Source organism: Micromys minutus (assembly GCF_963924665.1).
Source record: "Micromys minutus genome assembly, chromosome: 7".
Classification (NCBI taxonomy): Eukaryota; Metazoa; Chordata; class Mammalia; order Rodentia; family Muridae; genus Micromys; species Micromys minutus.
Window position 1 is genome coordinate 48,342,471 of NC_137976.1, and position 12,175 is coordinate 48,354,645.

Genomic DNA, 12,175 nt, shown 5'->3' on the forward strand with positions numbered 1-12,175 from the left:
GGAGGTTCTGAGACTGTTTTCCCACATGACGGGAGAAAGAAAATTCTATTGAAAAACTCCAAGTTTAAAAATATAGTATAAAATCATATTAACAATGGTACAGAAAATTCAGAGCCATGGGACCATGAGGCCAAGGACACTATGTAAAGGACACATCTTAGACCCATGGGAAACAGGGAATTTTGCTGGTTTCCATAGCAAGTGGTGCTGAGCTGGAATTTAACAGTAATGAGCATTTCTCTCTGTGGTCATGGGTCATGATGAGTAAGCTTCCCCTGACTGCAGAGTATAGCTGTGGGGATAATTCACAAGAACTTAGTGAGAAGGGAAGAGTCTTTTGTGGTACACTTCCTGGTCAATACAGAGAGCCTTTCCTACCACGGATTATTTTTAACACCACTTAGAAACAAAGCTGGTTAATCCCTTTTTCAATGTGATGTTCAAGACAGGTGACTAATTTTTGAATGTTGGTTATTGTCAGACGATGAGAGGCTCTGTGGTTTGCAAAGTGTGTCCTGCCAAGGTCCTCCAGAAGAAACAAACTAAAGATCTCCATGGCCCATTACTGCTTAAACTACAGTCTCTACCTCCTACTTTTATCTGTCAGTGCTAAGCAAACTCTAACCTAGTCACTTCATTGTAGATGAGAAAAGTGGGTCTCAAAGGGGGTTGTACATGGTTGTGGCTGTTGAATGGCATGTGAGGAGAATCTGCTGGGCATACGAAGTTCATATTCATCTTCTGTGGAAGGTAGGGGCTGAAGGAAAATGGAGAACTGAATACTCCGTCTCTGTTCCTCTTGAAGACTCTCTGTGTCTCTCAACCTTGTTAGAGACGTTCTCATAGAACCCCTCATCAGGGTTTTCTGATGGCCTTCCCCTGGGGGCTTTGTGATGGACAAGGATGTAGCATAACTCTTCTGTGTAGGCCTCGTCAGCATTGTCCTGCAGGTGAAAGGAAAGGCACTATAAAGATTGGGCCTCTTTTCAGTCTATATTTCAGTAACAACACAGGTCTAATGGGGGGCAATTCCTTATTCTATCACCACTGTCTTCTCCATTTCTTGGTCATCTTTTTCAAATGGTCACGGGGCATTCACTGGGCTAGAAGATGAGGAGTTCCTGTCACTCAAAGCATATAGCTGGCTTTATGTGTTCCAGAGTGACCCTTGACAACCTTGTATACTTCCTGTGGTCTAAGAACATTAGATGTCCTTGGATTACATTTAACTACTCATCAAGAAATTATTATTGAGACAGAGTCTCCTGTATCCCATTCAAAATGTAGCAAAGGATGATTTTGATCTTCTGCTCCTCTTACTATTAATGAGAACCATGGAAATGTGCCTGTCACACACCTAGTTTATGCTGTGCTGGGGAGCAAACCTAGGGATTCGTGCATGCTAGATAAGCACTCTTTACAAACTGTACTACATCCCCAGGCTCCCCATTGCAGACTATTGTATTATTAATTTGAGAGAAGGTTTCATTAATGGTGAAATCTCAGGAGTTAGAAATCAGAGGCAACTTACTTGGGGATCCACCCCATGTGCAGCCACTGGGCCCAAGCACTATAGCTGATGCTGGGAGGTGCTTACCGGCAGGAACCAGATAGGGTGCCTCCTCAGGGGCTCTGCCAGAGTCATGCAGCTGAGCATGCTTGCAGCTATCCATCAGACTGAGCAGGAGACCCCAGTGAGGGTGCTGGGGGGTGGTAAAGGAGCTGAAGGGGGTTGCAGCCTCATGGGAAGAACAACATTGTCCACCAACCAAATCCTTCACAGCTCCCATGGAATAGAACACCAGCCACTGAGCATGCACTGGGAGGCCCATGGCTCCATTTGCATATGCAGCTGACAATAGAATAGCAGTGTCTGGCATCAATGTGAGAAGAGGCTTTGGTTCAGATAGGGCACGTTTTTTTCCTAATGTAGGGGAGTGCCAAGGCACTGAGGTGGAGAGGGCGATTGGGAGCTAGTGCACCTTTGTGAAGACAAGTAGGGGGTATGGGGTGGGGTGGGCAAAGGGGATAGCATTCTAAATGTAAATACAGAGAGTATCTAATAAAAATTTTAAAAAAAAAAATCAGAGGTAGCAACATTCAATTGAAAGCACTGGCTTTAGAGGTTGTAACTTAATCTTTTATAGTTTGCTTCTGTGAAGTCAGAGGACACAGCACTACAGTGATGTAATAATACGGGTTGTGGTGACAGTTACATAGGTGCCTGTCAAAAACTCAGCGCATGGCCTGCCATCAACAAAGTGCACAGCAAATGTTAGTGCCTCCAACAAGTTATGTGGCAGGAGAGCTGATATTCCTACCACCTGGCACTGCAAATGGCTATGGGTTCCGCCCTGGCATTTAAAGTGTTTTTTTTTTTTTTCCAGGACAGGATCAGAAGGGATTTCATTACCTGAAAGGGAACCGAAGTCATCTGTTCATCTGCAGAAAGGAAATACATTCAATGAGTTTATTAAGAAGAGACTTCAGGAATTGGGGCTTGGATGTAGGCAGCCAGACAGCCAAGGGACAGCTGGAGTAGTCTTTGGAAGTCTAAGAGTCATAGGCCAGCCCAAGCAAGCCACAGCAGAGCTTGCTCAGGCTGCTAAGGCCAGTGGAGAAAGGTACTTTTGGTGCATCTTTAGGCAGCGAACCACATCCCTTCTCTTCTCTTTCCTCATGTAATGCACACTGTGTACCTACTTGGTAAGATGCACTAGGGAGGCAGACACTCCAGAAGCAAATGTGTCCTGTCAAGGCTAGACAGAGAACGTGTGACTATGAGACAGCATGAGAGTCCCAACAGCAGATAGGAGAATATTCTTCCTAACAGGAGACATCGGCTGGTGGTAACATAGAGACTGGTGCTTAAGGAAAGTTTGCAGAACAGGGAGCTTGGATGCTTAACATTTATGTTTCTGTGGAAGCAAGACAAGAGATCTTTTACTCCAAACTGACTGGCTTCAGCCAGGAGCAGAGGCACACTTCCCATGCCTGGCATTTAAGCAGAATAAGCAGAAAAAAATGGAGGCAGAGCTGTTTACAGATGGCAGTACCACGTGGTTCATGGATTTATATGTCTCCTAGTACTCTCATCATTACAAACTTTTATGTCCACGTGGGACTTCACGATTGTTGCCCGAAGAAAGGGCTCTGTGGCCTTATTTCTATTATGTTTTCTTTTGATGGAAATTGGCATTTGTTGGGACCCTGGGGTGAAGGACCTCAGGCTGGGGACACTATGGGCTGCACAGAGCTAGCTCCTTTTTGAGATTTAGCGCATGGATGAGCTATAGTCTCCACTTTAAATGCAGTGAGGGAAAGACACAATTTTCTCTGAAAATGCTATGGTCCATCCTCACACCGACACTTGCTTTTTCTCTCTCCCATATTTGCTGTCACTCTCCAACCACCCATGAAGTCCTGTGTCTTTAACTTCAGCACAGATCTGTCCCCACAGCATTGCAAGATGTCTGCCTGCATGACTTCTTGCCAAGAGTTCACGCTGTTTCTTTTCTGCCCATGCCAGTGGGATGGAGGGTCCCTTTGATGCAGATCTCATTATCCCTTATCTTTTGGAAAACTTTCTCATTCTTCCCTGTTGCTCTCAAGGAGAGGAACAAAATGCCGAACTGCCTTTCTGAGCTCTGACTGGCACATTTGTTTCCAGTTTGTTCCTTCAGTTTCCAGATTGGGCAATGACTGAGGAATACGGGGGTTGATAAATCACTCTCTGCTTCAACGAGACCACAGTCTAATAGAAACAAACAACAAAGAAATACAGAACTGGATAAATCGAAGTGCTGTGTGTAGGTTTGGGGTAGGGATCCTCTCAGTGGGCGTTGATGAGCACAGAGAACGGACATTTTAGAAATGTGTGTGCATCAGAAGTAAAACTGATGGGTAAGTGATGACTTACTTTGCTTTGGAGACTCTTGTCTGGCTTTACATGAGCTCGTGTTTTTCCTGTAAGGAAGGAATGTAGATGGGTTGTCTCAATATCCAGAATCTCTTAAAACACTGGACTACGAAACTTCAACCTCAACCTTTGGTAGATATTATGCTTTTATAAATACTTCTTTCAACATACATGAATGAAAGAGTGAGAGGGAAGATTGTGTTAAGCAGAAATATATTTATTTCTTCTTTCTTTGCTTGCCTCTAGGTTGAAACGTGATCTGTGCATATGTGGTGTCAAGAGGCTACAGTTTTGGGGAATATTTCTGACACAAACTTCCATTTTGTTCTTACCATGCAAATGAAGGAATGGGCATTTTTCTGTCCCAAGTCTAACCTGTGATCACCCAAGCAGAAAACAAAAGTATACTGTATAAAAAAAAAGGTCCCCTAGAAATATGTTGGAAGCCCATTGTCATAGGATGGACAAAGACACGGTTGCTTTAAGGATGCCCACAGGTCTGATATGCTAAGACTGTTTAATGTCATTATCAATCACTTAGCTACTTTTTAGCAATCCTTTTACTTTCCTAGAGTGTCTCAGGTTGGGCAATAAATTATCACCTGGAGCACATATTCTCCACGTGAAGGGCAGAAATAAGGACTTCTATACAAGGTGCTTGCAATGCGAACACTCTCAGCATTAACAGACAGTTTCATTTTTGCATCTGAGGTTTATGCTTGTGAGAAGAAGCCACCACCCGTGAGGTGATTATTCTTGATTCTCACCACACACAGGGGCTGTTTTCTTGAACTGATTCTCAGTGACTTATCTCAGCTTGATACTAACCAGGCTTGGGTGTAGCCACAAAAAAGAAGGAGCTCACAGGTATAAGTTCCACACTGAATACACAGGTAGGGAATTAACTCCTCGGAGTAACACTCCACTTACCAAGGAAGGCAGGCGCATCTGTCAACGATGTCACAACAACTCCAGCCCTTGAAATATCTGAGAGAGATGACCCGAAATCAGTGAGCCTGGTTTCTCAAGCTTTATTGAGGGTGACTTCTTTCCCTTTGCTTTTGCTGTCCTTATTTCTTAGGTGAATTGGACACAAGTCTATGGCACCATCAATTATAACCAGAGATAAGTCCTTTTTATAGTATCCTCAGTAAGGGAAATAAGATGTTTTAACAGCCCACAATTCTAGTGATTTAACTGACTATCTGCAATGGAATTATCTCCAGAAAACCAAGGTGTACGCCTGTAGATATTTGACAAATCATTTTGTTTGGGCTAGCTATTAAAGTCTATACATCACACAGTGGAAATAAGAGAAAAGGATGATGTGTGTGTGGGGGGAGGAGAAATCGTAGACTTGAGGACAGTAGGCTTTATGAAAAGACAGGCACCTGGTATTGGTCTCATTCCTACAATATCACAGACATTTGTCTCTCAAATTCACGGTCATGATCCAGTTTTTTCTGGGCTACCCTTTCTGAGGAAGCACCAGGCATACCTCACCGACAGGCACATTTTTAGATATCACTGCGATCTCTCTTATCTCTCCTAATGACTCTCCACCATAATTGACAAATTACATTGTTTATCTCTTTCTTACATTAGCATGTGAGCCTCAGAAAGTTGAGAACTATATTCATCCACTCCATTACGGTTTATTTCATCAGTGTATGCCACCCTCTCTGATATACATAAATATCTGATGGAGATATCTGAAGGGTATCTGTGGGCACAGCCACCAAATGGAAGGCCATCAGATCTACCACCCAAACTCTGATAGTACAGCTACATCAGAAGGCTTATGCTTCTTATGGTAGAAGGTAGAAAGCTGACCGTGAAGTCAGACATCTGGCATGGTGTCTAGCTTTCTATGATTCTTTCTAAATTGGTGATATAGCTAACAACCACATGGTTTACCACAAAATCCCCCTTGTAATGTACTACATGTACAAGTCGTGTTCTATAAAGACATTTGGAAAATAGCATCCACAAATGTGTCCCCAGCGAACTGCCTGATTAGTTCCTCTACAGGGGCGTCTCAGGAATGCTAGTTTGGTTGAACATTTTGGTGGCCTCTAAGATCTCTTTTCTTTAGGTCACCCTTAGTGTAGTTTGTGTCCTGCAAACCGTTTGCTTTCATCTTCCTCTTTTGTTGTTAAAAGGTATCATAAGGAAACTCCTGAGTCTGACCCGTGTGTAGAAAGCAGATTTGCTAAGGGGATACGGAAGTGAAAGGGAAGGGAACGGTTGAGTTTTGAGTTACTAGATCCATATTTTTAAACATTTTGAGCCAGAACTTCTTAATATATAAAATAAGGGTATATATTCTACTTACGTTATGAAGCTGTAAGGTTCACACGAAGGTGATGGGGAAAAGGGATTTGTGAGCTGAATTTCTCTTATGCAGCTACTTGCAATGCAGTCTTACATTTTAATGTGTACTTGGTTTGAGGTGAGTTTGGGTAAGTTGACTACAACGTATTCAAGAGAGCTGGAAAGAGACACTTAACGATGTGCCTGTCAGTGAGCTAGCCCTGGAGTTCTCCCCAAAAAGGATAACACAGGAAAAGCTGTATTGTGACTGTGGATTGCAGAGACAAGTATGTGACATCATATAGACGCCAACGGTCCCAGGCACCTGTCTTCTCTCAAGTCTATAATCTTTCTCCCTCTATGTCTCCTTTTCCAGCTCCTTCTCTCTCTTACCATTCTTCCCCCATTCTTTTCTTTCTTTTCTATCATGTGATATACACATTTAAATAGATGACCAGCAACAGCTCTCAAAATACGTAACTCTCAGCTTGCCTTGAAGAAATGTGGCCTTGGATGGGAAGAACCTTTGGGTCCCTGCCTCTAAGATAGTCTTAAATTTTTGGTTTGCGTTTAGGTCCTCTCTCAAATTTACCTCCTGGAACACTGTGAAAATTGCTGCCAACTTCTGTAGGTCACAGAACAACAGGCTTTGCCATAATTTAGAATTCTTAGACTTCAGGCACTAGTACATTGCAAGATTTCTTCTTTCATTGTTCCCTAAGAGTGGGTACTCAAAAGGCCACCAGGAAGGATGCATGAAGCTGCAGTAGGTTCACTACACTGGCCTACATACAGGCAGCTCTCCACAAGCCTTTCAACCTCATGACATGGGACAATGCATTTAGCCCAGAAATAGAAACTCAAGGCTTAACATAACAAAGCTAAGGTAGAGATTTGAGCACAAGGGAACATTATTCTACAAATAAAGAAGCAACAGGATTTCAGATCCTTATTTCAAGTTGTACCAGGGACTTAGACATCTGATTTCCTGTTGCCAAGGAGACACAAGGCTCTTAGAATAGCAGCATGTCTCCTGTTCAGTGTAAGGAAGTCTTGTTGTCTATTCTTCACACACATGATGGCTGGCAGTGGGCCTCGGCTTTGGGGAATGTGCAGCCTCAGTCCTGATGACTGATTCTTCCTGGGGAGGTAGGGAGCACACACTCTCACCTGCATGTTCTCCCCTGGGCATTTTGGAGTCTCAGATTCCAAGGTGTGTCCTGCATGTCCAGCTGCCACCTAAGATTTAAATATCAAAAATGGGCCATGTGTTTCTTACAACTTTTTTGTTTTTGATTATGTGCAGTCCTGAACCACTTTAGCATTTCCCTCATTGCCGTGCCATCTATGAATGTTCCCTTCTGAAGCACAGGACACTGCCTGTTTTAGGTCTAACATCACTAAAAGGAACAGCCCACCTATGAGTCTAAAAACATTCCTGAGAATCTTAATCACAGGGAGAGGCCCGGGCTATTCTGCTCCATCTCTTATTCACTGAGGTCCCAGGGCCTGCACCCAAGCAATGGGGTTCAGTGAGTTACCACTTTTCATGGAAATCCAGAGGACAAGGGATAGATAGAAAGGAACAGAAAGAATAAAATAGGGACAATAAAGTCATTCACTGTTTGGATTGGATTTCTGTCTAAACTGTTTTTCCCCATTTGCTGAAAATTGAGAATATGAAGAAATAAAATTGGTGAACAATTTTTAGTATGCCCCAGGCCTTTTGTGTGTGGTATTTCATTCAGTTTCAGAACAAGCCCATTGGCCAATACTATTGTCCTGTTATTTGTTAGCAAGAAATCTGAGGACAAAATTTAGGCAACTTGTTTGAAGATCCACAACTAAGAAGGGGAAAAGCCTGGGTTTCCTTTGGGAAAGAGTTTTTCTCTAAGACATTGGGTTCTTCCCGTGAAGAAGAGATGTTTTCTGTCCTCTGATCTGCAAAGGTGTAGTCACGAGTGTGCCCACAGGGATAAGAAAAGAAAGGCTGCAGATATCAGCAATGGAAGAGGATGCTGGGATAATAGGACAATTATGTAGGGATAGAATAATATATAAACCATGAGTTGATGTATTAAGAATAAATGTAAACTAATAAACCACACACACACACACACACACACACACACACACAAAACCAAGTAAGGAAAGACTACTAGGAATGAGCACAGGGAAAGAAACCTAAGGGATTCCCACGATGAATTGGACCATCTTTAGAGTGTAATAAACACAGGACAATTAGCCACAGACTAAAGTAGTATTATTTTTCTGCAGTATATATGAGAAAAACCTATTAAAAATACAAATGGCTTTTTACTTCAGAAACAAAATACACCAAACCTCAAACAAAAAGTAACTGAAGGCATACTGGCTCTTAGTAGATAAAGAAATACAAGTGGCTGACAGACTGTTGGTATCATGCTGTAGCTGTGAGTGTGGTCAGCAGCTCACCTCACCTTCTACTGCCTGTGTTTCTATACTTTTCACCTTCTCGTGGTAAATAGATTGGCTTTACAATGCTTAACCACATAGCCCAGTCCTGAGACACAAAAGTGCATGTGTGCCATATCACTGTGTTTTCTTGTCTACAGCGCATCTTCATTTTGCTCTCTGCTCAGAGCTCCTGGTCATCCGTCTAGCAACGAGTACCTGCTGTGTGCCAGAAATAAAGGCAGGAACCAGGAGTCCACAAGGTAGTGAGCAGAAAATAAGAAGCAATACGTCTTTAGCGGATTTCACAGTGAGGTCTAAGGGCAGCCACTCATAATCTCATAGAAGGCTTTAAGAAAAGGGTAGGGGTGGTGGGGAGAGCCCTGGGCAGAAACTGGCTCCCAGGAAAGGATACAAATACTCCCAAGCCTCCTTTGGGTAAATGGCATTTTTGCAAGACCTCATTTTTCTATGTTCCCCTTTATATGCTAAGACCAAGGGAGCTAGGAGGATCCCCGCTGTCAACATACTCTCTGTAGATCACCTGGCTTTATACCATCACATCTGGAACCTCTGGCTAGGGTTATACACCATTTCCATTTAAAATGAGGAGACCAAATCCAGGAACAAGAAGGCAAGTCTTCTCCCTAGTGGCATGGCCTTTTCCTATAACCCGCTTACAGACACAACTAACCGCAGCCTCACCAAGGCAGGAAATGCGTTGTTTATTTTAAAACTTCAAAGACTCCCGGAAAGGGTGGGAGCTTACTTATAACTTACTCAGGAACATCCAGGGGAAGCATTTCCCCAGCCCCAGGACCGTTGTTTCATTTCTTAGATGGACAGGAGTCCTCCTTTAATGGGGTCTTTCTCGAATCGCACCTATTCTTAGGTTGGGATTGTCTGTACGTATGAAAACCTATAAGGATATATCACCCGGTGTGTGGCTCAGGAGGGACTGAGTTCTTGTCACACCCTTTTCCTAGTTCAGTCACCCCAAGAGCTGCCTTCTTTTTCTCTTTCACCTCTGGCTCAGGTCTCTGCTCTCAGGAGGGAGTGAGCTCACCTGCTTGTTCTCTGCAGACAGTTCCCCATCAGGTCTCTGCTAGTCTCCACTTCCTTCTGAGCCAGCTCGCACCTTGGTCTCACACTGTGCTCTGTAACTGTGCAGTAGGGTCGAAACAGCTCAGGGCACCCATGTAGAGAGCCAGAAAGAGGAGGTGCCTGACGGAGGAGAAGGGGGGCTGAGGGGAAGGTGAGAGGCACATGCATGTGTCCTGAAAGCTCAGGGTCTTGATGCACCAGGCTATTAACCAAACTAGAAATGGCTGGTTAGGGAGAGTGTTAGCCACTAGGAAACCCAAAGTGTGTCCTGATGGAGGAACTATGGGAGAGTTTTCATTGCAGAAGTCTACATTTAGTAAAGAGTGTCAAATGGGGGAGGATAGTTGTTTAGAAGCAAGGAAAACAAACAAACCAAACAAAAATGCCTAAAATAACAAATATTCCACCCTACCTACCAAAACCCCAAAACCCCCAAAACCCAACCAACCACCACTACTACCACCACCACCACCACCACCAAAACCCTCTAAAAGAGAAAACAGAATCAAGACACAGTCTAGCTGGACATATCTAGACTTTCAACATGTACTCATGAGCACATATGCTGGAGAAACTTTACAAAGAAGGGAAGCTGAAAGGGACCATCGGGGAGTGAAGGGAACATGGAGCAAGAGGTAGAGGAGTCCCAGGGTAAAATTATTTGGTGTGGGAAATGAGAAAAGTGGGAGCACTCTAACTGCTGTGTGAGTGTAGGGTGATAAATCCAGAAGAAGGAGGGTAAAATAAGGGTAAGGCTGGCTGGAAAAGTCTTAAGGAATCAAACTATTACTCCTCTACCTAAAGCTATTAACAATTATGGGAGTTTCTATATTATTAACATAATAACTATAAATTAACACATTTAAATATAAATTTACCATCTGGTCTGACAATGCTTCCTCCAAGAGTCAAAATTCACCTAACTGAAATGGCAGCACCTTGTGTTATAAGCCCTCTTTTGAGTTGGTGGTCAGGGATATCAAAACAAAACAAAACAAAACAGAAAAAAAAAAATCCCAAACAAACAAACAAAAAACAAAAATCCCAAAACCTCCCCAAACACAGAGCCTTATTACGTTTGCTCTTGGCTGCTGCCCTCTAGAGGCAGAAGATGGGTTCATACATTTGCACTTAAACCCCAGGACCTAGAACTAACCGGAATGCCTCCTCCAGTGCTTGCCAGGAGCACCCGCTCCTATGCCCATGAGTAACACAATATTAGGAGAGGCTTTTGTTCTTTATCTCTACTGTAATGGCTGTGTGTCACTATTGAATGGTACTGAGGGTAGATTAACTATAGAAATTATATTGCAATCCAGAAAAGCTTAAATGAATTCTGGGGTTGCAAGCATGTGTTTTTATTTTTTGTTTGTTTGTTTGTTTTTTAATTCCTGTTTTGTTTTTTCATTTATCATTTGTGTGATGGTTGTTTCTTGTTTGGTTACTTGTTCGTTCATTCCGTCAACAAATATATGTTGAGAATCTACTGTGTGCTGAGCTTATTCGGCTCAATAGTGACCAAAACAGGAAATATATTTATTTATTTGACTTCAAGTAATAAAGAAGTCATATCTAAGGCAAACAGAATGGGAATTGTCTTAGTTACCATTCGGTTCCTGTGAAAGGCAATAGGAACAAAGTAACTCATCTAGAAGAAAGTATTTAATTGTGGGTTTGCTTACAGTTTCAAAGGATTCATTATAGAGGGAAGCAGACAGGCTTGGCCTGGGAGCAGTTGCTGAGAAATTTACACCCTGGTATGTAGGCAGCAGAGAGAATGAGATTGTGCATTGAGTTTGAAAGCTCATCACCCCCTCCCAGTGGGACGCCTCCTGAAACAAGGCCACACCCACTCTCAAAAGGCCACACCTCCTAGTTCTCCCTAAATGTTTACATTGGCTGTTTACAGCTAGGAGTTAAAGCACTAAGGATTGGGATTGTAGATCAGTTTGTCTTCTCATTTTGGGTAATTGAGTCCCAGTTTTCCAGTTTCAGTTTTACTTCCGACCACTAGATGATGGCACTGAGCTACGGAAGTCTCTGATACCAGGAAAGAAAATGTGTTATTCTACTGTATAACCTGGGTAGTCTTTGTGTAATTCTCCTTCCTGATGCATTTTGGGAATGGACTAACCCTGCTCTCTGGTCCTAGCTTTGCATTAAAGTTAATGCTATATGCCTGCAATAATCTGTTCCCAATTCTACCAAAAAGAAGACAACTACATAGCTTTGTCATCTCCACCAGCAAAAATGGTGTGTATGTACATGTGTATATGCATGTGTGTTTGTGTCTCTTCATGTGTATGCGTGCAAGCTTTACTCTCTATCTTAATTCTTTTGTTTCTCATCTAACAATTCAGAGGCAGGGCACTCTAATGGGGTCTCTAACACAATACTGCAAATGCT

General features: G+C 42.9%; 1 protein-coding gene across 1 annotated transcript; it reads right to left on the bottom strand.

Moving 5' to 3' along the window:
* Window positions 1-634: 634 nt before the first annotated feature.
* GCSAM (germinal center associated signaling and motility) lies at window positions 635-9,760 on the bottom strand (the record flags this gene model as incomplete). The annotated part of the gene is given in 7 exon segments (XM_080919422.1): window positions 635-761; window positions 763-944; window positions 2,414-2,442; window positions 3,920-3,966; window positions 4,850-4,906; window positions 7,403-7,471; window positions 9,732-9,760. Coding segments are annotated over 7 exon segments (540 nt in total).
* Between the last annotated feature and the right edge of the window lie 2,415 nt (window positions 9,761-12,175).